This window comes from Nannobrachium achirus (genome assembly GCF_963921795.1).
Source record: "Nannobrachium achirus genome assembly, chromosome: 23".
NCBI classification, from domain to species: Eukaryota; Metazoa; Chordata; class Actinopteri; order Myctophiformes; family Myctophidae; genus Nannobrachium; species Nannobrachium achirus.
The window spans coordinates 34,483,404-34,509,412 of NC_137830.1; the positions used below are offsets into that span (position 1 = coordinate 34,483,404).

General features: G+C 42.2%; 1 protein-coding gene across 1 annotated transcript in view; it reads right to left on the bottom strand.

Annotated features, from left to right (window-relative positions):
• snd1 (staphylococcal nuclease and tudor domain containing 1) overlaps positions 1–15,978 on the bottom strand; it is a 460,739-nt gene extending 444,761 nt beyond the window's left edge. The window contains exons 1-4 of the mRNA XM_080754108.1: positions 15,651–15,978; positions 11,268–11,417; positions 9,862–9,982; positions 7,302–7,383 (exon numbers count right to left, since the gene is read on the bottom strand). Coding sequence (XP_080610234.1) covers positions 7,302–7,383; positions 9,862–9,982; positions 11,268–11,417; positions 15,651–15,752 — 455 coding nt within the window. The 5' untranslated portion in view covers positions 15,753–15,978. The remainder of the gene's footprint in view (positions 1–7,301; positions 7,384–9,861; positions 9,983–11,267; positions 11,418–15,650) is intronic.
• Between the last annotated feature and the right edge of the window lie 10,031 nt (positions 15,979–26,009).

Genomic DNA, 26,009 nt, shown 5'->3' on the forward strand with positions numbered 1-26,009 from the left:
ATCCCGATTGTCAAATAATTGTGATTAGACGATTATGTAATAATCGTGTACAGCCCTATTCAGAGCTTAAAAATAGTCAACTCATTGAAGCAGGCTTTTTTGGTTTGGCAGCGAGGGACAGCTGACCAATTGATCCGGGGTGGTGGGATCGAGTACTGTGTGCAAAGATTAGTTTTAGGTTGTCGTTTTCCTTCTTACTTAGATCTTGCAAGCTTGAAAGAGAGACTGCTATGACTAAGGGAGGGGGGGGACAGTGGAAGTCAATTAAAATGCCAGACACAGATAGAGCCCAGACTGAAAGCCAAACCGTTTCTTGCCTACCGAGCAAGAAAGACCCAAACTTTCTGGGACAGAGCAGAGTGTGGAACTGTAAAAAGTCTTATTACAGATTCTTGTGTAAGAAGTCAAATGAAGTCAACAGACTTTCCACAGGCTGTTGAACAAGCGCAGAGCCTGCCTGTTGCCCAGGCTGTGCCGAAGACACAGGATTATTTTTCTGTGTGTGTGTGTGTGTGTGTGTTATTTGATACCAGTAAGACTCCCTATTCGGGAGATAAGAGACCGTCAGGTAGCATACACAAACTTTAGAAGGCAATGGTAGCCATTAGGCCTGTCAAAATTTGCCAAAAATGGCATTCGAATATTCCCTTTAAAATCCACCGTTGATTCGAATAAATTTGAATAAGTAGAAAAATTCGAAGCATTCGCACTTCGGAGCTTCGGAGCTTTTTTATACAGCCATTGTTGCCGCTTTCTTGGGTTGCGCGCATTGATGGTCTATTGATGGTCTATTGATATGCATTAGGGGTGCCACGGTTCGTTTAGCCCCCGGTTCGGTTCGTACCTCGGTTTTGGGGTCACGGTTTCGGTACGGTTCGGTACGTGTTTTGCATAAAAATAAAAAAAATAAAATAAAAAAATGACTTTCCAAAAATCTATTTTTATTTTGCTTCTAAGATAATTGAATTATGACAGTGCCTCTTAGCCTTAAGGTGGGTTAAAAAAATTAATAATATAAAATTAAAATAAAAAAAATTATTTTCTTTTCTATTATCATTATCATCAATATTGGCTATCGTGTTCAGTTTCAAAGTGCTTTATTTATGAACAAATTGTTTTGCACACAACAAGAGATACTATAGTAGGCTACAAGCTTGAGCAAATAGCCTCTGTAAGTTTTCATTACTATAACCAAAATAGACGGTGTGTTCACTGTGTTGCCAAACTTTGCGAGAGGAATAAGCAACCAGATCTATGAAAACAAGGCTTAAATAAGTGAATATAGGCCACGTGAGGTCTTTAAACCTATACACGTCGGCTATTTGAAAGTGGCCGAGCCGATCTACAAGCTCACCACCGCATCCACCATTATTTAGCCTACAAGCAACTTTACATAAAAACAAGCTCAACATGGCTTATAATAATCAGACATGGCAACAACACTCACCATGCGTTGTTCCTCCAGTCAGTCAGTGAGTGAGACTAGCGGGTGTCTGACACTCTGGCTGGGGGCTACGCTACGTTTGGCTTTGTTGCTTGCTAACGCTGCCTGCTATGGTCAGTCTAAAAACAGACTGTAATGATGTTTGGGACTAACTGCAACAACAAGCAGATTTCTCCTGGACTTGTTCTCCATGTTACAACAACTACAATGCGTGCGCTCCGCACTGCACAGCTTAGCGACTAGCTGCTTCGTTTTGTTTTTCTGTCTCTGTGAGGACTCAACTGCTTTGCTCTGCTGCGAGTGTGAATGTCGGCTCTTGTTACAGAGTAGGTGGGGGTGAGGGCTACGATGATGGGACATTAGTGCGTGTTTACTTGCGGAGCGGGGTTTAGTGGAGATTGTCTTGTGCATGATGCACAGTGGCTGTCCAGCTGTAAGAAATTAATTAATTTGCAAACACAAAAAGACCGCGGTTCATAACAGGCGTATTGAACCGGGTACCGTGCAGGGCGTACCGTACGGTTCGGTTTTATACCGTGAACCGTGGCACCCCTAATATGCATATATGCATATCGATAGACCTGTATACCCCCCAAACCTGAAGCTGTTTATTCTAGACAGTCGCTACTATCTATGGCGTTGGTAAAAGCAAGAGCAGCATCGCATCGTCGATGCGAAGCGTGAAGCGTCACAGCAGCTGTGATGGAAGTTGGAACAGCCACGACATGAAACGAGCAATTATAATCACACAAATGGATTATGTTTTGTTTTGCACGAATCGGCCTCATCATGGTGGCGCTAGAAGAAGGCCATGTGAGAAATGGGGTTGTGGTTTGGCAGCAGAGGAGTGTGTACGCAAAGTTTGGCATGGATAGGAGCATCGGTGGCAGAGATACGAGTAGGGCAAAAGTGTGACGTGTGACGGACAGACTGACAGCCAGTGGAGGTTTTGATAGTAACCATATGCTACTACTTGCCATTTTTAAACCACACACCGCATGCATACAGCATATCATGCAATTATGTACCGGTATATGTTTCACAACAACCGCATTGATATTTGACTATTTTCTCTGTTTCTTTCTCCATCTTGTTCCACCTTAGGTGCTCAGGTGGCGCAGTGGTCTCTGCCTACCACCATGGAGGTTGTGTGTTTGAATCCACCGTGGTGGCAGGTGAGTCTGTCAGTAGGATACAACAGCAGGGACTACATTGGGGAGATAAGGGGGTAAAGAAATTGCTACTCTCTCTTTCCACGTTTCTTGAAACTGTATTGATGGAGCTTGTACGACAAGGAATTTAAATATTAACACAGATAACCTGTGATGTGACAATGAAGTTGAGTTTGAACTTTGTTTAAAGACCTGGTGAAATTAATAATGTGTTACACACATTTAGAGCATATCCGTGGTCAGAATACGGACATACCAGTAGATGCCAGAAGAATTGTGTATTTAGGGTTGCAACGGTATTTTAACAGCGAAAATATCATCCGTGTCAACACCACGGTTATCGGTAACACCGTTTCAACCACCATTGCGTGTCTTGTCGTCTTGTGAGCACTCAGTAGCAGCCAATGCTACCTCAAGCTACAACAACAACCATCCAACCATATAAGCAACAACACTGTTAGTGTTACAACAGCCCTGCGTTTTCTTGTTTGGCTAATCGTTGTTTTTCCACCTACTGCGCGCTGTGACATTATAAAGCCACAACTAGTCTCCTGGAATGTGCCCTGCGAGTGGGGACGAGACATCATGCAGTCTGATGGGCTGTGCCTCGCCCCGTGGATGATCTGTTGATTCTGAATCTGTTCTCAACACTCCCACACAAGGAACAGCTCCCGGCCTCCCGCGGAATCGTTGGCGAACGTCACATCTCTACTGCGCTCCTCGGGGCAGAGCAGAGCAGCGGATGAGTTTTCTTTTTATTTAACGGCGTTATCGGTGTGCAAGTAAAGTACTCGGTGTTGTGCTCGCTCACCGGTAACACCGGTAACACCGAGTACCGTTGCAACCCTATGTGTATGTGTATTTTTATATCAAAAGTCCCTAAAAGGCCAATCTTAAATACTTCCTGGGAATGCAAATATACTGCATATGATGACATAGTCTTATGAATAAATTAATCTCAGCTCACGTTCCTCCAAACACATCCGATTTTAATTACAGAGATACACCATCCAGACAGTGTATTACTGATTTTAAACTTAAATCAGCACACTAAAATATGTATCTGAAAACATTATAGGTTTGAAATAGCGTAGTAACAAACACTGTCCTTCTCCCCCTCCCTTGGTCCGCATGTGCTGGCAGGCTAGAAACACTAGCTCTCAGATGCAGTCAGAGTTATAATATAAACTAGACGGCGGACTACCCCACCCCCTGCTATTCATTTCAATGAAAGTTACTCAGTGGCGTTTGAAGCACGTGGAAGAACGCTCCACTTCTGCAATTTTCTTGATTTGAGCACTCGGTCTGAATGTATTGAGCACCAAAAGGTGCAATAGGGTACGTATTACGCAGTAGCATTAGCATACGCACGCACAGTAGCACAGTAGACTGAAAATTCTAAATGAAATGACAGAAAATGCCATTTCACTACTACTTTAAGCTACTTGGCTGCCGCATAGCACTTTTAAAGAATTTAACATTGCAATCGAGGAAAGCAGAAACTACAATGGCAGCAGTCAGACTGATGGAGGCGAACTGGCAAGCTATAATTAGCTATAATGCAGAAGTTGCTATGTGGAAGCAGTAGACAGAGAATCGCTATAATCTTTGTAGGTCAGTAAGTACCTTTGAGCAAGGGATTCAGACCCTGCTTCAAATCTAAACCGATTCTGTTGGAATACTGTGAAAACACACCGGGGGAGAAAGAACTTTCCAATTCCCTGCTATTTGAACATGCTGTAGGCTACATCTTTGCATCCGCTCGCATCTCCCCCTTCCACACACACACACACACACATACACACACACACACACACACACACACACACACACGAACAGGAATAATTTCAAGATACAAAATGTTGAATCTCGGTAAGAAGCACCCTGCTGCATTTGCAGTTTGAGATTGGGAGCAGGAATCATATGGCTGGAGGGGTTTCCCTTCCATGTGTGCAGAGAGCGCTCCCATATACTGGCATACACACCAGTGAGAAGAGGGGAAATGGTAGCGAGCGTTCGGATGCACAGTGGGTGTCATCATGTAGCCCACTTTCACTTCACATATCTGGAACGCTCCCATAAAACTGCAGGTCTGCTATAACTATCTCTTTTAAAGCAAAGCTAAAGGCCTTTCTGTTAAGTTTTAAATTAGTTTCATCCTGGCAACATTTTGCGACGTTTCATGCGAAAGAACCTATAAGCTTACAACATGTTTCATGGCGACACGTCAGCTTACAGATCTGTAAGTTGATCTATTGTTGAAAGAAATAAATCCTTTGCAAAGAGTAACACACAAACAGGATGTGCTTGGTTGAGGAAAGGAAAGCAATGTTGGAATCAGACATTTGTACTGCAGCTTTATGGTGCTTTTAGAGCAGTAGAAACTTTTATTAGCAGTAGGAAAAGTAACTGTCATCTTTGAAATTAAAGTCTGCACTGAAGGCCAGTCTCAAAACTAATCCATAACTTCATATAAAAAGAAAAACATAATTTATATGTTGTATCCAATGCCAGATGTTTCATATTCAAACACAGCCAAATGGTAAAACGTTTGATGCTTATTCAAGAAGTAAAACAAACAATCCATCCATCCAGATGAGAAAAGATCTGTGTGTGTTGAGTACCAGCTTTGTCAATGTATGCGTGTGTGGGTGCACGCGTGGGTGCGTGCGTGCGTGCTAGTTTGACAGTGAAAGAGTAACGCCAAACGAGTGTGGCCTAGCCTGCTGTGATGCACTGCAGAGAATGGGCACACGGCCCAGGCCTGGGGCGTTTAAATTGGCTGGCCACTTTCCCAAGCCACAGTCAGCCTCCGAACACTTGTTCATCAGCACCGTTTGTGGCCATCAGCACCACAGTTATCATACTGATGATCATCATCACCGTCCTATGGTTAGTGTGATCAATGTACCCGTTCTCGGGGTCTAATGTATAGTGGGCCAGTACACAAGGGGGATATAAACCAAAGGCTGAGGTCCTCGCTAAGTAATGGCCCTCTCTTTTGGCCAAATGATAGCAGCATATACTTAAAGCATCATTTACATTAGAGCCCGCCTCTGGGCCATTGCACAGAATGCTTGAGATGGACCATTAGGTGCAAAATATTCAGATCATCTCCGTTTCATGTTGGAAGACACAAATATAACAGCTTGAGTCAAATTGTCTGTAATGTGCACATACAGCCACTGGAGGGGGGCGTGTGCTCACAAAGTGCTGGATGTGTGGGTTTAGAGGTGATGGCTGTATGTGTGGAGAATGTGGTCATTAATGGTTGGGACTTTGCTGTTGCAGCGGGGTAATACTGCCACCATCTGGAACAGTACGGAACTTTTCTCAATTCACCACTATCAAGAGTTTGTCTGGAACTCTCTACAGAAAGGCTTCAGCAAGCACAAGGTCTAGGATTTTTCCTGCTTAGATTTTTGACGGGATGGTGTTTTTTACTGGTGTTTCAGTCCGAGTGTGGGGAAAGGGTGCGTTCGGAAATGCGCACCGGACTGCGCGGGCGTTTATCGTGGGCTTGCCCAGGCCTTACGGCCTGGGCATAAATATAACGATTGCATTCACCACGGCTTCGTAACTCGCGCGGCGCTCCGCCGGCCGCGCGGCCCTGGCCCGCTCTTCGCGGCCACTCGCGCCTGCGGCGCTCGGGGGCGAAGAGCAGGACCAAGGTCCGCTGGCCTTCGCGCCGCTTGCAATGTCGTGGACAATAAAACGAGCGCACCCTTTCATACACTCTGACTGAATCACCAGTAAAAAACACTCTCTCATTTTTGACACCCCAAAACGAAAAAGAAAAATCCCCCCCCCCGGGATACCCAGGGCCTGGGATTAAAGGGGGAAAAATAGAAAATGGCCAATATGAATGTATGAGGTGTGTAATTAGGGTATTGTTGTGCTGCTGAATCCATTCCAACCATTAGTTATCAGTAAAAATGACTCCTTGGCCATAAAAAAGGCCTAATTGGCTAAGGCTTAGCCAATCATGTCATTCGAGTTCACCTGTGTCCTGTTAGTCCCTGTTTTAAACCCTGTGTTTGAGTGTTCCTTGTCAGATTGTATCATGTTATCCTGCGTGTCATGATGTGTGCTTACCCACCTGATCTTGAATAGTTTTCATGAATTCAAACCCTACTCCAACTTTTTTTTTATTGCCAATATTATATGTCTCATGGACAGACAAAAGTAGCTGTGGCCTATTTTATGGCCAAGGAGTCATTTTAACTGAAAACTAATGGTTGGAATGGCAGCCCCGAAATACCTAAATTACACACCTCATTGGCCATTTTTTATTTTTCCCCCTTTAATCCCAGGCCCTCGGGATACCCAATAACTTTGATTGGCTCCCACAAAGTATGTCAAGGGAGTTGGGTTTGACAAAGTTCAGAGGTGATAGTAGACACCTTTATGAACACATTTGTGAAGAAAGCTAGTGATTTAGATTTAGTTCCCAGATTGATGTAGCAATAGGCTAACTTAGTATTTGGCAGCCAAGGAGAGTGTGTGCAAAGTCTGGCATGGATAGGGGCAACGGTGGCTGATCTACAAGCTCAGGAGTCACAACATGACGTTTTGTACTTTTTAAAATTTCTCCTATAATGACATGCTGAAATGTATTAATGATGTCCAAAAGAGGTCTAAAAATGGCCAATACATGGGTCAGGCTATAATATCAAGCATCTTACTTGTTCCCTCGGATTCCTTCTCTGCGGACGGTGGCAAGACCTTCCAGGACCAGAGACTCAGCCAGGTTCTCGCCTGTTGTGTCTATAAAATAGACAGGGAAAGACGCACAGAGCAATTACAAAACATTCAAAACAACAAAGAGTAGACAAGTGGTTTTCAATCTTTTTCATATCAACGTCCATTATTTATTCAGCATTTGAGCCACGGACCAGCATTTGTTGAGATTTTGCCAAAGTTTAGAATATTTTATCGTTGGATAAGATTGTGTCCACAATTCCATGCTGTATTCTACATCCTCTAATTGTGTAGACTTAAAAAATGCAGATGATTAACAATAATTTAACTATTGAGTGTAAAATGAAACCAAATGGACCCGTAAGGTCTGTAGATCAGATAGTGTATATATTTTTCTTTTTTTTTTCTATTCATCTTGAAATAAATGTTCCAGTTATAAGTACACCAAGCCCTCTTATATTGTTTTGAAGTCCACCGACCAGTTGACTGTCCTATAATTTGACAAAAGTAGATACTTATTTTGTAGCCTATTAACCGGAAGTAACGGGTTTGCGTTCGTCTGACTTGACGAATCGTTCAATACACTATCGTCGCTGTTATTTTTAATCTAACACGTGAAACCAACGTAAAAAGTCAAGCTTTTTTATTGAGCCCCGCACAAAGTCCTGTGAAAATTAACTCGCGGACGCGGGTCCTCTCATGTACAGTATACTGTACACACCACACCTGCCCGTGCTGGAGTTAAATCATTTTGGATGTTTTTCTACGTGACTCACGGGTAAGGATGAAGGTTTAAAACAAGCTATTCAACAAGCTTTCCACCGCAATCCGGAGGAAAAGCTGCCTTATTGTGCCCGGCCCCCCACCACCCCCTACCCCCTCTCTTCTGCTCAGGCCTGGAGGAACAGCATGCACAGAGTGCAGGGTAGGCAAAACATCCATCTACACTATAGATAGCCGCAACTCGCAAAATGTAAAGAGTAGTGTTTTTTTTTAAAGCAATATTTTGATCCCGACGTTAAAGCACACCGTCCTGTGAGGGTGCACTGGACTTGTGTGATGAAAACAAGTGCCGGAGACCCTGGAATTCAGGTTAATAATTCATGAGGTTGTCCTTTAATTACAGTTATAAGCAAAGGTTAATGAAGATTAACTTTGTCATGCAACAAATAGCCAATCTACAGGCTGACAACACGTCGCATGAGCTTGTAGATTAGCCATTTTCCATCTTGGATATTTCGTGTTGCATTGTGGGTAAGCGCAAAGCTATCTGGGAGTAAATGAGGGTCCATGAGCGTCTCAGCTGCTTGGGATATGCTTTGAGTGTACGCGTCTTTGCTCTCTACGTGCCAATTATTAAACTGTTTTAAGTTATAGCGCGGCACTTCTTCCACTTTATCACAGATGCAATCTGTTACTGTTTTTATAATTAACTACATAATGTCTATATCTACTCAAGCAGACTCAGAGGGCTTGCCAAAAAATAAAATAAATAAAGTGGGCGCAATGGAACTGCTTGTGCGATGCGGTCGGTCAATTCATTTATGATTTGGGCTTTTACATCTCATTCAACCTTAATATGCAAACATGTTTTGTTTTGTTAATTTTATGTCATGATGGCACAAGCAACTTGCCTGCATCATCACCAACTTTCACCACTTGGCACTTAATCCATCCATTGCTGTGATCAGACAGTCACTGTTCTTGCTCGTATCCAAGTGATTCCACGACCAATAGAAGTTTGTATCCCTGTTTTATTATCCTCAACCGGGTCCGGCTTGGTTCAGATCACGCCTGGTTCTGTTTGTCATAACAGTAAACCTAAACCCCCGACTCCAAGCGAACCAAGAAGTCCCGTACACCGCGCTGATAAACTGGAGAAAATGTGCTTCGAGCCTTCGCCGAACGACGGTGTTTCTGCATATCTAAATGGCAGACATACAAGCTCACAAACTGGCGAGTTGGGACGTGTTGTGAGCCTGTAGCTCTGATATTTTCAGCACGCAACACCATCGTACGACAAATAGGCTGATCTATAACAGCAGCAGCAAGCTGTCACGAACCAAAGCAGGGACAGAGTCCGAGCACGATACAAACTTTAAATGATTATGATTTATTAATGGTTGTTCTACTTTATCGAAATAATAATAATAATAATAGGCTTAAATTATAAAATAGCCTAATAACAGCATTTTCCCAGTCGGCCACTGTAGCCGGGTGGTATTTATAATTAAGGGCCAATTAAACATTTTAACAGTCAATGCCATAATGCCTATTTATTGCAGCAAACGTGATATGATTCTTATTAATAGACTTAATATTTAGTTTGTTTTTATCACGATTTTGTAACCCATGTTTCACCCGGTATCAATTATATTATCGAATGTAATCCTGGGCGCTACACTCCCTCTGCCAACCTGGAGACAATAACGGACTATTAGACTTACTTCTATCGCACTTTGTAACAACTGTGGATAGCATGACGTCTTCCCAGCCGTTTCGGAGGGTATAGGGATCGGGAAGACAAATTATAGTTCCACTCACCTCTTCCCAGGTAGACCATGCCATACTCTCTGCCCAGAGCTGTCTTCACCTCCACATTGAAGCACACTTCTTTTCCGATCAGCTTCTTTCGCAGGAACTCTCTGGCTTGAAAGGCCCAGGGCTGCAACACAGACAATAGCGACTTTAAGCTTTTGGCGGCTACGGCAGATGATAACGGCAACCGGAAATGATCATCGCTCGATAGATACTGTAGATAAACCTGCCGCCGCAGTCGTCGCCGTCTCTACAACGCCAGAAGCTCCCTTCCCACATAGTGGCTGGAAGGTCTGCTGCGTATAGGCGTCGCCATGGGAACTAAAGAGTTCAGTAAAAGGTCGCCAAAGGCTGGCTGCTTAACGATTTTGACCGCTACGGCGATTACGCCATAGCAGCCGTAGTCCCGCCTCGCGGTTGTAGAAACGGGCTGCTTAAACTGCCTAATGTCCCTGCTTTACAACTCCAAACTCTACCTGTTGCCATGTCCACCACTAGGGCATAGCCGGTGGACTACAGCCCACATCTCCCTCCCATCAAAATGTAGGGTTACTGACCACTAACACACACACATTATAATTGATATGTTCCTCGTGCCAATGACAGTATATAAATGGATGATGGATACTTTAAACAGTTTATGTTTTGTAAACACTTCCATCAGTCACGCAATCGAGGCACAGGAAGAATCAAAACAAACATATGCAGAGTAGAACACACACGCATGCGCACTCACGCGCACAGTACACCTTTTTATCAAGATTAGCATCCCATGGTGTTTGCCCGGGGGGTCTTGTTTAGCAGAACTTTGACCCACCATTGTTAAACACATCATGTACGGTTGTGCTCAAAATTATTCAACCCCCCTCTGCAAATCTGCATGGTTTATTGGCTAAATTCACAAACTGACAACTGAATGAAATAAATAAATCATACAAGAACAATTAAATAGCTCAACAAAAGTTTTTTTTTTTTTTTTTTTAAATGCAATGCTAAATGCCACTTTCACCTTCAATTATTCAACTCTTAATTACACCTGAAAACATTGGTAATCAACTGCAATCGACTAATCAAGGGCTTAAACAGTTGCATCAGATGTGCAATCTGGCCTGACTAGAAGTTTGTTGACTTGTTGACTGTGATTAGAGCAGTTAGAAACATGGCTAAGTTTAAGGTATGGTCAAAAGTTCAGAGAAGAGATTATTGCTTTGTACAAAAAAGGAAAAGAATAAACCAATTGCAAAGACACAGAATGTTCCAAAAAGTACAGTTTTGAGCATAGTTCACAAGTTCTAAGTCAAAGGAACAGTGGTTAATACACTAATGAACACAATTGTCAGAGGGGGTTGAATAATTTCGAGCACAACTGTATGCAATATGAACACAAGCACACCTTGTATAGAGCCACTCACCTCGTCGGGGGTGTCCTTGGTATCGGGCTGGGCCTGGGCGGCTCGCCGTGCCATAGCCCCTGCCCGGATGTTGCTGAGGTTGATCTGACGCTCAGGAGGGGGGCCACCTCGAGGCTGGCCCCGAACGATGATGGCACAGCCAGACAAGACCTGTGTGGGGGATGACATACACATCACAGAGTCAACAACATTCAGACATTCTGCAGACTATTTAATCCAGAGTGACTTAATCAAGGTAATCACATACAGTCACTCACTCACTCAATAGCCTCACATGATCAATCTGACAGGATAGAACCACCATTGCCTTACGTCAAACAATCCAGTGACAAGAGGGTCTGAATCACAAGACAGACAGTGTGTCAGGGTTTTGCCAAAAGAAAACTCAGGCAAGCCTCTGATTTACTGGGATGTAGAAGAAGTCTGTGGTTGGTGCAACGAGGTTGTGTTTTTTTGTATTACAATTTCTGACCATTTTCACCTATAATGACCACACAAGGCTGAAAGTGGTTAACTAACCAACAGGGTAGATGGAATTGATGATATTTAACAGGTGGACTGGGCAAACAGCTTTGGAAAGAATTATGAGTTATGACTAGAATTGTGACCTCAACCCAAGGTAATATGACATGGCATCGTCAATAACAAGGATTGTAACATAAGCCAGACTTTTGACACTGCAAAGAATCGGATGTGGCTCAAACAGTAGCCAATCATGACCCCAAATATTGTAAGGCCATAACTACAATTTGTGTACACCTGTGTTCAAAATAGGAATGCCAGGTTGAAAGTGTTTAAGCACTTCAATAATTGTGCACAGATGTGCAGATGACATCTGGCTACGGCGACAGACTAGACGGTAACTAGAGTAAAAATACCTACACACTTGCATTGACATTGTGTAGATAACCAACTGATAAACACTGGAGTGGGTCTTTACTTCAAGTTAAGAGTAAAGGGGAACAGTTAGCCAGGCAAATAAAAGATAAGCCTTGATTTGTGTGCCGATTTATGCAGAGAGTCTTGTGCATAAAACATTGCTGGTAGATAAGATGCTAAAAACCAACAGCGGCATCACTACTTCTTTGTGAAGATAGCATATTTGAAAATGCATTGCGTTCAAATGCATTGAATGTGCGTTTGCGAACTTGTAGATCTGCTATATTCACCGGGTGACACCGCCGTGTGCTTAAGTGGTTAATCAGCAAACGCAAGACTGCTTCTACCAGGAGGTAGAAGCTACTACTGAAGTGCAGGGAAGAAAACCAACCAGCGTCGCTCGTTGCCATGGCGATATGCGGTCAAATTTAGCATTCAGAGACAAGGTGAGATCACGCCGTGCGATAGCGTAGCTAAACAGGCACACAGATAACGGCCTAGTCCTCCTGGGTTTTGACGACCACGGCATTTACACGGAATCTGAACAAACATCTTTTATCTGCGGTCGCTCCAGGAGCATCACTGTTGCGCTGTTGATCTAAGATGCGAGGCAGATAAAGCCGGTCTCGCGTCAGAAGAACACAGCCGTGTCCCACTCAAGACCGACTGACTCACGCGCTCAGACTCAGAGTAGGAGCCAAGTGGAAGGGGACCAGCTATGGAAAAACAGCCACTGCATTACCTTCGTCTGACTGTTTACATTCTCAATGCACATGACCTTGCGTGACTTTTTTTCCCTCCTCACTTTTCCTCTGTGGCCCACCTTTGATGGGTGGTGTGGGGGGGGGGGGTTGGAACGACATCATGTCACCCGAAATGGGCAAATCAGAACATAACAGAGAAAGAGAGTAATCCAGGCCCAATAAAAGTATGCTACAAGTATGTTGAACTATAAAATTATCTTTTGAGGGGGGGAAAAAGGCCAAGCACGCGTGGAAGATCATTTTATTACAGACAGAGATTAGATCGCTATTCCTCAAAATGCATGGAACCAAATATAACTTGGCTGCTCTGACAATATTTAATATATACTAGATGTTATAGATATGATGTGGATCCAAATTAAAGGAGTGGAGGGCATTCAGTGCGTGTGCGAGAGAGAGAGAGAGCGTGTGCGAGAGAGAGAGCGTGTGCGAGAGAGAGAGAGAGAGAGAGCGCGAGAGAGAGCGCGCGAGAGAGAGAGAGAACGAGAGAGAACGAGAGAGAGAGAGAGAGATTGAGAGAGACACAAAATAAATACAAATGCTAGACCAAACCGAAGGCTATTATTTGTATTCAAGCACATGCTGTGATTCTGAATCAAAGCCAAAATCAAGCTATGCAGCCAAGAAAGTAGATGAACTGCCAGCACTCTCAGAATGGGAAAACCAACAGTCTAGTAAAAAAGGAAAACCTTGAGTTTCACCCAGAGATGAAACAGCATGACCAGGCTGCAGAGTTTGGGAGTGCTTTAGGCCACAAGAGGCATAACAATCATGAACCAAGATGGTATGCTACTGTACCACCACGAACAACTTCATACTAGAGGAGCCAGAAACACTCTACGTGTCAGTTTCTCGTGGTCTGCAAATTATATTCTGTGACGTGAAGGTACGCAACATTACATGACAGTCTGGCTTTCGGCTGATGGTGTACATTAGGGACCAATGTTCAAGTTCACAGGGCTGTCCTCAAGAAGTTCTTAGTCGACTACTAAGAGTTTGTCAATTGTTGGCAAACTCCTTGCAAAGTGACAAAGGTGACAATGCGTTGGGTTTCCTGCATGCACCTCTTTAGACTTCATACCAATTCATCAGAAATGATTAGTTTAACAAAGAAAATCTTGACCCTACAAGTTAGATATTCTTACCATTTTGCAATATGCATGGGTAAGGCAGTTTTAGTTCCATGTCAAATTGTGGTTCAATAGGCTTAAAATTGATAATTCCCCCAATACTGAAAGTAGCTTTAAGTTAGCTTGTAGCCAACAGCTAACTACCACAGCAGTTACACTCAATTCAGATTAATTGAGTAAATTGGATTCTCTGGTGGTGGGTGGGTTGTCCCATGTTGGAAGAGTGTTCAAGACCATGAACTTTGATCATGCACTTTAAGTTGAGGCATGCAGCTGGTTCTCGCTGGTTTTACTCATGTTAGCCAACTAGCTGGGCTGGGAGTCCCAACATCTGTGAGAGTGCCACCCATGCAGAGTGGTGTGTGCGTGTGTGCAGTGGTGGACAAATTACTCAAATGTTTTACTTAAGTAAAAGTATCAATACTGCAATATAGAGGTACTCTGTAACAAGTAAAAGTCCAGGTTTCAAAATGTAAAAGTAATGAAAGTGTTGACAAAATGTAAAATGTATAGTCTGGGTATAAAATAGGGCTAAAGTGGTTAATGTATGTTTTATAATATTATAATTTATATCCACAAGTAATTAGTAACTAAAGTTTCCAAATAATTGTAGTAAAAGTAAAACATTTGAGATGTAGTTAAGTAGAAGTAAAAGTATTGGGGGAAAAACTCAAGTAAAAGTACATATACCCCCAAATTGTACTTATAATTGCAGTACATAAGTAAATATACTTGGCTACTTTACGCCACTGGATGTGTATGTGGTATCATGTGCTACAGATGCTAACGCTGTCAGACACAACATGCTGCCAGGTTTCAGTGTGGAAGCATAAATAAACTGAAACGCTATGGGTCAGAATCGTGTTTTAACCCAAGTTCAATTGCAACTTTAAAAAAAGAAAAGAAAAAAAACAGCGCGAAGGGGGGGTGGGGGGGGGGTCGCTATCTATCAACGTCAGGGGGCTAATTTCGGGGGCTAACTAGCCATGCTAGGCTAGGCTAACAAGGTAATGTGAAGGCAAAATCAACGCCTCCGCTTGTTGTAAACACGGTCGCTTTTTGCACAGAACGACACGTCGGTCTGTGCGGCTCGCGTCGACACTCTTGTCCACCGAAAGCAGTTTTTTGTGTCGCTAAATGATAGTTAGGAACCAAATGGACCCTTATTATGGGTGTGTAACTCAGAGAGTGTGTGCAAATGGAACCACATTTTGTACACTCTCACTCACTCAGAGTTAAATTAACATTGATTTTACTATATAAATGTGGGTCTCACTCATAGATAGAAAATGCCATTAAAATGGGGGGTCCGTCCGTTGCCTGGTAGCATGTCAAACTGGGGGGTCCTTGAATGAAGCCACGTCGGGGCAGCATGCTGGTGACACTTTTCTAACAGTTGTGTCTGTGCCACCAGCATACTGGCACGAACTGGCACCCCCCCCCCCCCCACACACACACACACACACACACACACACACACACACACACACACACACACACACACACACACACACCATCAAATCAAAGTTTACACTAAGTTGGCTGGCACTTAAAGTAAGCGTTGCCCCACACACACACACACACACACACAATGGATCCATATACTATACCATCTTGACTATCCCTCTCTGGAGCGGAGCAGCAGCGACCTGGTTCTGGATCGAGGTGGGCTGCTGCTGGGCTGCTTGTTGTGCAGAAACCGATGCCATCATGTCCTATTATAAAAGCTGGTTCTTCTGGTGCTGCCTGGGGTTCAGATAGAATCTGGGGGTCCGTTGTGGTGGTGGTGGTGGTGGTCCGGGAATGGGGGGGACGGGAGGACTGGACTGACTAAGAAGAAGAAGTGTTCTTCTACTGGGAGCCAACGAGAAAAGAGAGAGGCTGAGCTCTAACAGCAGCGACTCACACTACACAGTAGAGTACTGACTATACACACCACCAACACGTTGGTACCGGAAACACGTGCGCGCACACGTCAAAAAGTAGAGGTGGGGACGTTCGCGAACGAATCGAGTCTTTTGAACGGCTCTTTGAAATGAACGATGATGGGCGATCCGGTTCGCAGTAGTAGGGAGGGAGCTCGCCTAAATGAACATGAACTGTTGTGGTGGGAAAAGTACAAACATTCTTGCACTTTTTTTTTTTTTTTAGTCTCTTTTTTATTTTATTTTATCCTGATACATCTACTCAGCTGCATAGTTCTGTGTTCTTCTATCCGTCTGTCATTCAATGTTATATGAGATACTTCAATGGTGTCCTGTGTAAATAAGCCAAGTGCTTTACTAGGATCAGGCCCGGATCTACCAGATGGGCACTTTGGGCACATTTTCCAATCCCCTGAAACAAATGCTGTGAGAATGCTGCTGAAAAGTGCTGATTGTGTACAATGTACAATATTTCATGAAAGTGATTAAAACTCTGCCAGGCCGCGCTGTGCCAACTGCTGCTGCAGATGTTATATGGGACCTACATGCCTACATAATATGTACATATGCCTTCAAAACATTTTGCGCGCACACCGGGGCCCCTTGTAGCTTCAGTGCCCAGGGACCCACTGAGGTGTTAATCCAGCCCTGCCTAGGATCTCCTTTTAGTTGACCTTGTAGGCCTACCAGTGAACTGTGCCGTCATGAAACTGTACCTTTTTCTATGCAAACTTCTAATAAAGTCTTCAATCAATCAATTCTTTACTTATGTAAAAGTATCAATACTGCAATGTAGAAATACTCTGCCACAACTCTAATAGACGTTTGGAATTAAAATGTACTTGAGTAAAAGTACAAAAGTATTGGTATCAAAATGCACTTAAAGTACCAATAGTAGAAAGTAGGCTACTCATTATGCAAAATGTAGCATTTCACAAATTTTTCAATGAATAAAATGTAGAAAAAAAACATGTGAAAATAGCAGATCTACAGTAGATCGGCTATTTTCAAATGGCGGAAATGTATATATGGCCGAAAAACTAAATGTATATATAGGGTTGACGTGATTTGTAATTTTACAATCAAAATCTACAAAGTAACTAGAAACTAAAATGAGCCAGTCTTTTGAACGGCTCTTTGAAAGGAACGGATCTCAGAGATCCGGCTCACTTCAAAGAACCATAAATCCCATCTCTAGTCTAAAAGCACACGTTATCACTATGTTCCAGGCGGGATGAATGAGAGCGAACGGGGGGCTGCGGGGCTGCGTGGTCCGCTGTAGTCTCGCGTGGCCAGACTGTTGCCTCCGCGATTTGGTCAAATGCTCCCAGCATACAGTCTGGCGGACGGAAATAGAAACGGTGAGTGCGAGATAAAGCGGATGTGACGCAACCGCTCCCTTGGTGCAGTAGCAATAACATGTCCTACTGGAAGCGTTATGTCTCCTTTCAACATTTCTGGGGGCTTTATTTTGTCTTTCTCTGGTGTTATTGGTGTCACCTTCATGATGTTTTCAAACGTTTCATAAACTATACACTCATAACAATAATAGGCAGCTCGAATGACTTTGTCTGAGCTATTGTGTTTCTGTTATGTTTCCAATGGGACTACAGTTCAGTGCAGCAGTGGCTACTTCCGATACTCGCCGTTCGGGAGCTGCTGTTCCAGACTCTATATAGCATTCGGAGATTGTGGAATAGTTGTCTGGCTACGCGAGACTAGGTCCGCTGCGTAGGCACGCTGGAACGACGTCTTCCGGTGCAAGAGGTGGTGCGACACGTCAGCAATGAGCATAGTATTTTAACCCGTTCATGATTCACCAGAGATGCTGCCTGGATGCTGTGCAGTAAGTGTGCAGTTCAGTTCAGTTCATTCATGAGACTGTCTGCCAGGCCGGGAGGAGCGCGTGCCCAGCGCGCGTGCATGCGTGCGTGCGTGCGTGTGTGTGTGTGTGCTTTATGCAAAAGTATGTTAATCTTTTATTGGAAATCAATTAAAAACCCAACATAAATCATAATGGTAAACTGCATCAAACAGGCAGCAGCAGATGGTTATAATAAGGATCTGTTAAAGGGATATTCCACTTGCAAAAAAACTTTTGGTCACTTTATCATCTAATCAGGCTTTTATGAACACCCTGAACAGTTTTTAATTTACTTCATTCAATATTTAGATATAGGCTCAGGACCTCTGCACATACACACCCATTGTAACTTCAAACTTCATTTTAACCATGATAGATTCATTAAAAACACCCATTCTTTTTTTCTGGTGACTCATACTATACCTCCTAATACGTGAGCAGGCTTGTGTTTTCTCAATAACCTTTTTCATTTATTTTTTATAATTCTTTGGGAAAATGAGAAAAATTAAATATAAAAATAAATTATTAGAAATAAATGAAAAATGTTATCGAAAAAACACGGCCTGCTCACGTATTAGGAGGGCAGTATGAGTCGTCAGAAAAAAATAATGGGTGTTTTTAATGAATCTATCATGGTTAAAATGGAGTTTGAAGTTACAATGGGTGTGTATGTGGTGAGGCCCATGAGCCTGGGGAGGCAGCATGCAAGGCAGAGTTTTTTTGAAAGTGGAATATCCCTTTAAATTTACTTAGTAATATGAGTACTGTAGTGTCCATTTTTAAAGTATAGTTTGTTGATTACTTATTTTAGAGGTATTAATAAAATAAATAAAAAGTCAATAAATGTGCAGATCATTAAGCTGATCATTTGGGGACTCGTCGGGAGGTTGCTGGTAGGGCATTCCACATTTTGGTGGCATAGCAGTAGAATTAATTTAACCCCATGCAGGGGTTGACACTAAGGTCTCAGAGGCCCATCGGGCAAGTACAGGTCATGTTCTACTTGCCCGAAGGTAATGCCCACTTGCCCGAAAAGTAAATAGTCCTTTATAAAATGATAGGTACGATTTGAATTACCGCTCAATTTAACACTTATTTATTTACTTTCTGGGCCTGTGCGATAAAATGTCATACCTCAATACCTCCAAATCCAAATACCAAATACTTTAGCTATGATTGAATATGTCTATGGGTTCACACTTGTTATTTTTTATTTTTAAATGTAGCAACAGTAAAAACAGCACATTATAGGTAAATAGTGCTCTTATTTTACATTCCACAGACCAGAAGACACATGGCGCACTGGCCACGTTCAGGTGTTTAGACAGATATCTCATGTTTATAGACATTTGTGTCCCCTCTCAAATGAGCACTTGCTCTGTCGGGCAACCTGAAAGCCAACTTCACCTGCCCTGACGTTTTATTTACCTGCCGGGGGCAGGTGGGCAAGCCTTAGTGTCAATGCCTGCCCATGGCCATGTTTGTGAAATTGTGCTGAATCAGGGGCTCCCTCTGGTGTTGTGCCTGTGTGTGTCTTTTGACAGGTATGGGTGTCACTCTCTTGAATATCTTGAAGACCAGGCCGTTGCAGGTTGTACTCCAGTGATATTCAACTGGCATGCAGCCCGTGGGTCAAATCAGTACCCAGCAGCTGAGCTTTCTTGTGGCCCCTGGAACACATTCCACGTTCCAATGTAAAACATAAATGCACAATTTGCAGTCAAGACGCTGCTACATGAACCCAAATGTGTGTGAATGTAATTTTAGTGAGTAAATTGTGGAGACCGCGGCTTCCACCTCTCTGGGCGGTATGTTAGGCCTACTGTATCTGCTGTGCTGCGTGTCACAGTATGGATTAGAATGTTTCTCAAATGGGGGTACGTGTACCCCTAGGGGTACGCGAAGGTACTGAAGGGGGTACTCAAGAAAATTACCCCAAAAAGAAGAATAGAGGTATAAATCATGCTAATATTGTTCATAGTTAAATAATTGACTACAATTGAATGAGGAGGGTAAAACAACATGTTACATGGTACCAGGCAACTGGGATGGCTTTTAAAGTTGAAGTTATTGACATGAAAACCGTTTGATTTTATATTCTTTGGATGGAGGGGCTTAATATATAGCGTCATATACCACTATTTATGTATACTATAATTGCAGTTTTATAAGCAAAATGTTGTTGCCGGGTAAAGGGGGTAATTGGATTCAGAAATCAGGGAAAGGGGGTACTCAAGCCAAAAAAGATTGAGAAATACTGCAGAGCAGGGGTTTTCAAACTGTCTGGACTCAGAGCACCCCGGCAAATAACTTTTTCATCCACGGCACCCCTGAATTACACTGTTAAGTATTAGAATCCTATATCATATATTACACTAGGTAAATATGTACATCTTTCCACCTGTGAATATGGCAGGCTATGTCACAGAGAAATATCTGTTTCCATCAGAACTGACTGAAAATAACTTTATACTGTACTTGAAGTTTTAACCCCAGCATCCCTATTCAGGGTTCACCAAAATGAATAAATAAAAATAAAAAAACGCGTCATAACGTTGGGATGCGTTGTGAGCTTGTAGATCTGCTATTTTTGGTGAAAAGAGTTGGTGAAGAGAGTTGGGGTAGATCAGGGGAAGGCAAACTTTATGATCAAAAACGTATTAAAAATATGTTTGGAGCCACAACAAGATGTTTGCTTTATATATTCATTTGTGTTTTTTCTGGTCTTTCAATATTACTTTTTTACTGTTATTTATTTGTATTGTTTGCTAACTTCTCAAAGCAGATCAAGTACAATAAGCCAGCATGTGTTGGTGGTGAAAGCAAACAACATATCCAAGCATTCATATATTCTTTATTTTCCTTCAATAATTAGTTTCTTATTTTTATCTGGTCTCTAGGCAACAATTGTTTTGTGAGAATGACAGATCAGTGTTTCTCAAATGAGGGTATGTGTACCCCTAGGGGTACGCGAAGGTACTACTCACGAACATTAACCCAAAAAGAAGAATAGAGGTATAAATCATGCTAATATTCTTCATAGTTAAATAATTGACAACAATTGAATGAGGGTAAAAAAAACATGTACTGTTATCTTTAATGATGACACATGGAGAAACTTGATATGAGCCTGAGTTGCTAACCCAAATGACATGGTACCAGGCAACTGGGATGGCTTTTAAAAATGAAGTTATTGACATGAAAACCGTTTGATTTTATATTCTTTGGATGGGGGGCTTAATATATAGCGTCATATACCACTATTTATGTATACTATAATTGCAGTTTTATACGTTTTATTTTGTTGCCGGGTAAAGGCTACTTGGATTCAGAAATCAGGGAAAGGGAGTACTCAAGCCAAAAAAGATTGAGAAACACTGGATTAGATAATGCTAAATGCCTGAATTGCAATTGGCAGGGGGCACAAACAAGACAGTGACAACAATAAATGTTCACATTCGGAAACCGTTTGTGACTAGTTGGTTAGGGTTCATTTATTATGCTATTATTTTTATTCTATTTTTATTTGTATTTTTTGGTGCGAAGGTCAAGCAGTTACAAATAGCTGCAAGTAACTGCCTGAAAGATATTTTTACTCCAGTCACTCATAAGAAAATCACTCGTAAAGTGTTCATGTACTGTAGCTCACATCTGGTGTTAAGATTAAGTATTAAAAGTAAAAGTATCGAAGAGAAATTAAAGAATTAAAGACCTTTTCTCCATCATTCCATCCACTTGCACGTTTTACACAGTGTGTTTCACTCATCTGGGTTGAAGGTTGGTCTAACTCTGCACTATTAATGAAATGCATCATAAGAACTTGTGCTCTTATCAGCCGGATGCCCAAAAACTAAAACATCTGAAACCTTTCCTTCATATGAATATGTAAACACTTCAAGTCATTTTACAATTGTGGCCCCTGCCTTTTGAGTATGGTATTTGCTACCCCTGCTACTAGGCCTATGCCCTTAGTATCCTCTAGTCCAGTGTTTCTCAAATGGGGGTACGCAGGGGTACTGCAGGAGTACATGAGAAAAATAAAATCACACTCGTGTGAACTGAGTGGTGGTGTGTGTGTGTGTGTGTGTGTGTGTGTGTGTGTGTGTGTGTGTGTGTGTGTGTGTGTGTGTGTGTGTGTGTGTGTGTGCAACAGCGCCCCTCCCTTAACATGTGTGGTCAGAAAAGGTAACTGCAGGCTACGGACACGGAGACAGACAGACAGACAGACAGACAGACCCACACACACGGCCACATATAGGATCGCTGTGACCACCGCTCAAAAACCTAGAAAATGGGAATATGCATTTTAGTGTTATGGTCAATGATAAAACATTGACAGACTTTGTGTGAACCTGTAAATTGTAATACCAAATTACTACTGATATTGAATATAGAAAGCAATGTTTATTTGCCATTATGCTGTTTTATTTAGAAAATATTGGCATGGGAACTGGACTTTTGAAGTCATTTTTCTTTTTCACAATGATGTGGGAAGGGGGTACTCTGCTTCAGAAATCAGTATACTGGGGTACTGAAGCCAAAACAGTTTGAGAAACAATGCTCTAGTCTATTCTGAGTCATCCAACCGTATGCTTAATCGGCAGGGTTAGTTGAGTTCTAGGTTTGAGGATATAGGTTACATCAATGCATTAAAAAAATCGAACTTGCTCTTGTGAAAGCTAATGGCTAAACATTGTTCTACGTGGATATTCAAATCATTTGAAAATATATAGAAACAAAAATTACAAGGTTCACCATGCATGCGGTTCAAATGGAGTCAAATTGGTCTGTGCGCGTTTGAGCGCGTCACGGCCGGGCCCAGACTACACCAAAAACTGTGCGCGCACGTGAAAATACTTGCGCTTGCGAAACGCCCCAGGCTACACCAAGGGCGCCCTTGAATTGTTTTTAAACAATGTGCATGCATTAATTGTAGCTTATGCATTCGTTATGTATCGTGAAAAAGGTGCAATTTCTGTAGGCCCTACACAGCCAAGCCAAGACTGACGACAACTCACAAAGGATCACCACCACATTCTTGAAAAGTAGGCTATACAATAAAACAAACACAAAAAATAAGACACAATACTGTAGGATAGGTATCGATTTGCTTTCATGTTAGTATAGAAAATCCATTGTTGTTTTTTCTTTAAATGATATAGGCCTATATGAGATTGCTCCCTAAGCCACCAAAGGATATGAGAGGACATCATGAACATGTTTGTAAGAAGCAAACGAGTAATGCCCATTGCGCACAAGAATAGTCGGTGCGCTTTGGATAGCACTATGATGATGCCCCTTTACGCAGTTGAAATTATGATAGTTTCCCATATATCAGGACACGCAGACGCACACATGCATTTGTGTGATGAACGAAATGAAAGAATATGAGGGGTTGGAATTGTATACCAATGTTCAAAAGAACGTTAAGGCACTAAAACATCCGTCTTCTCCTTTGGAGAGTCGGAGTGTCAATTTACGCGCAGCGAATGTTTTGACGTTCCCGGTCCTACCACGCAACTGTTTTTATCGGCCTCGGTTTGTATACACGTATAATGTAATGTGCATTAAAGTACAATAAATCAGTAACCACCTCAACTCTCCAGTGATAAAGAAAATGGTGTAGGCTATTTATCCTTTTTATTTATGTTTTATCTCGGTTGGCAAGGAGATGCTGGTGTCCAAAATGTACGTCCTCCCCTCCCCGAACGCAAGCTGAGTGTACAGGGAGTACTATTGTCCACTAAGCCCAAGTTAATGTATAATTTGGACCATATGGCATTTTAAAATCCAAGCCTTTATTTCGGTGGCACTTCGATCTGTGTGGACCCAGCTAATGATATTCAATTAGTCATTAAACAGGCCAAAAGACGAGCCCTGTGTGTGGGTTTCACATTGGCTAATATTTGCTCGTCAAATATTTCCTTTGAAACGTTTACAACGCGTTTTATCTTGCTGGCAGCCCAAGAACATCTGTGAGGGTTTTTTAAAACCTCCCCATTCTGTGGAAACGAGGCACCCCAATTGGCCATCGCCTCTCGCCCGCCGTACTCGTCTATTTGTTCACGCTTTAAAGAAAATGTAATAAAGAGAGACTCCACGATGGATTTATGATTTATCAAAAGCACTTTACCATATGGCACGTCGTCATTGGAGCAGATTTCCAAATGTTTGTTTTATGAAAGGGGGACTCAATCGTTTTAATCTGGACCACTTAACCTGGTTGAAAGGATGCTCAAGTCACGTGACCACACGAGTAGGCCTACCTAAGGATGAGTAACATGCCTGCGTTGATCACGTTGACATTTCAGTTTTAAAAAAGTGGAATGGATTTCTTAACTATAATTAGGCTATAGGATGTTCTTGGTCTGTTATTCTGTAATTGTGGCGTTAATTCAACAAGCCACTGCTTGTGTGTCCTGAATCAAACATTGGGCCCATGATGATGATGCACCGGCTGTTTTTACATTTTGCCAATTTGCGCTCACAAAATCAGACATAGGTCTATAGGCCTATAGCCAACCAAGCAGACTGTGTGGATGATGCTATTATTGACATTTGGGGTTGGCCACGTCATCTCAGAGGTCTATATAGACGTGTGCTGTCGTGCGTGGTTCCTTTGTTTTGTCAGAGAGGTGCCTGCAATCTCAGACTCGCACTTTCATCTCTCGTCAGCCAGTTGGTGAGGGGTCGCCCTGCCCGCACAGAGCTGCTTGCACTGTCAAGTTGGAAGCGGCTGTGGATGGAAGCCTACTTTTCTTCATTGGGGCAGGACTCACATTTTCCTGTGGGGAGCTTTCTTGTTTTTTGCTGATTGAATCACTTTAATTCCTGCGAGACAAACAGACTGACTGCCACGGAGATGTGCGGAACAAACTTGGATCCAAATAAAGGTTCTGTCCCCACATTTCTTTGAACCCCATCATAATAGTTAATAGGCTATTTTAGTCTACTTAAATATGGGCCTGGATTGGAATTAGTTAAATGGTGCCTATTGTGTTGTTTGTTGTTTTATTTGTCTATTGTTTCAATTGTCTTAAACCCTCAGGCCTAGCCTGGTGGTTCCTAAACTTTTCAGGTCGAGAACCAAAAGAGAAATTAGACGTTTGCCCAGGACACAAACTATGAAAACAGCAGATCTACAAGCTCACAATGCCTTGTTTGAGCTGCATTGTGAGCTGTTGGCTATTTTCATACCAGGCCTATACATTTGTTTTCTAATTTATGGAATTTCTTCGAATTTTCTTTTATTTATCAATTAAAGAGATATTTCACTTAAAAAAAAAACCTTTGGTCATTTTATCATCTATTCAGGCTTTTATGAGCACCCTGGACAGTTTTTAATTTGCTTGATTCAATATTTAGATATTTGATGTAAATGCCACCAGTTCTTCTCCTCCAGGAGGGGGGCCCCATACACACCCATTATAACTTCAAACTCCATTTTAACCATGATAGATTCATTAAAAACACCCATTATTTGTTCTAGTGAATACCCCCCTTAATATGTAAGCAGGCCGTGTTGTTTAATAGTTTTTATTGTATATATATATTTTTCCATTTTCCCAAATAATTATTAAAAATAAATGAAAAAGGTTATTAAAAAATACACGGCCTGCTCACGTATCAGGAGGGTATTGTGAGTCACTAGAAAACATAATGGGTGTTTTTAATGAATCTATCATGGTTAAAACGGAGTTTGAAGTTACAATGGGTGTGTATGGGGAGGCGTCCTGCAGGAGGAGGGCCTGGTAACATTTACATCAAATACCTAAATATTGATAAATACCCCTTGAAATTACTTGGAAAAAACATTGCGTTTTTTATTCATGAAAATCTTAGCTTTTTTTTAAATAATAATAATAATCAAAATGCAGGAAACAAAAAATAAAAATGTGTCTGTGACCCACAAATGGGTCCCGACCCATTGTTTACCAGTGTAGTAAACAACTAGCCTATAATTGACAGGAGTGGCCTTTGTACTTTTCCCCCAAATCTCTGATTATTCCTATGGATTATTCCCCCAGAATAGGGATGCCACTCACTCATCATCATCTCTCTCTCTCTCTCTCTCTCTCTCTCTCTCTCTCTCTCTCTCTCTCTCTCTCTCTCTCTCTCTCTCTCTCTCTCTCTCTCTCTCTCTCTCTCTCTCTCTCTCTCTCTGGTAAGGTGGTAGCAGT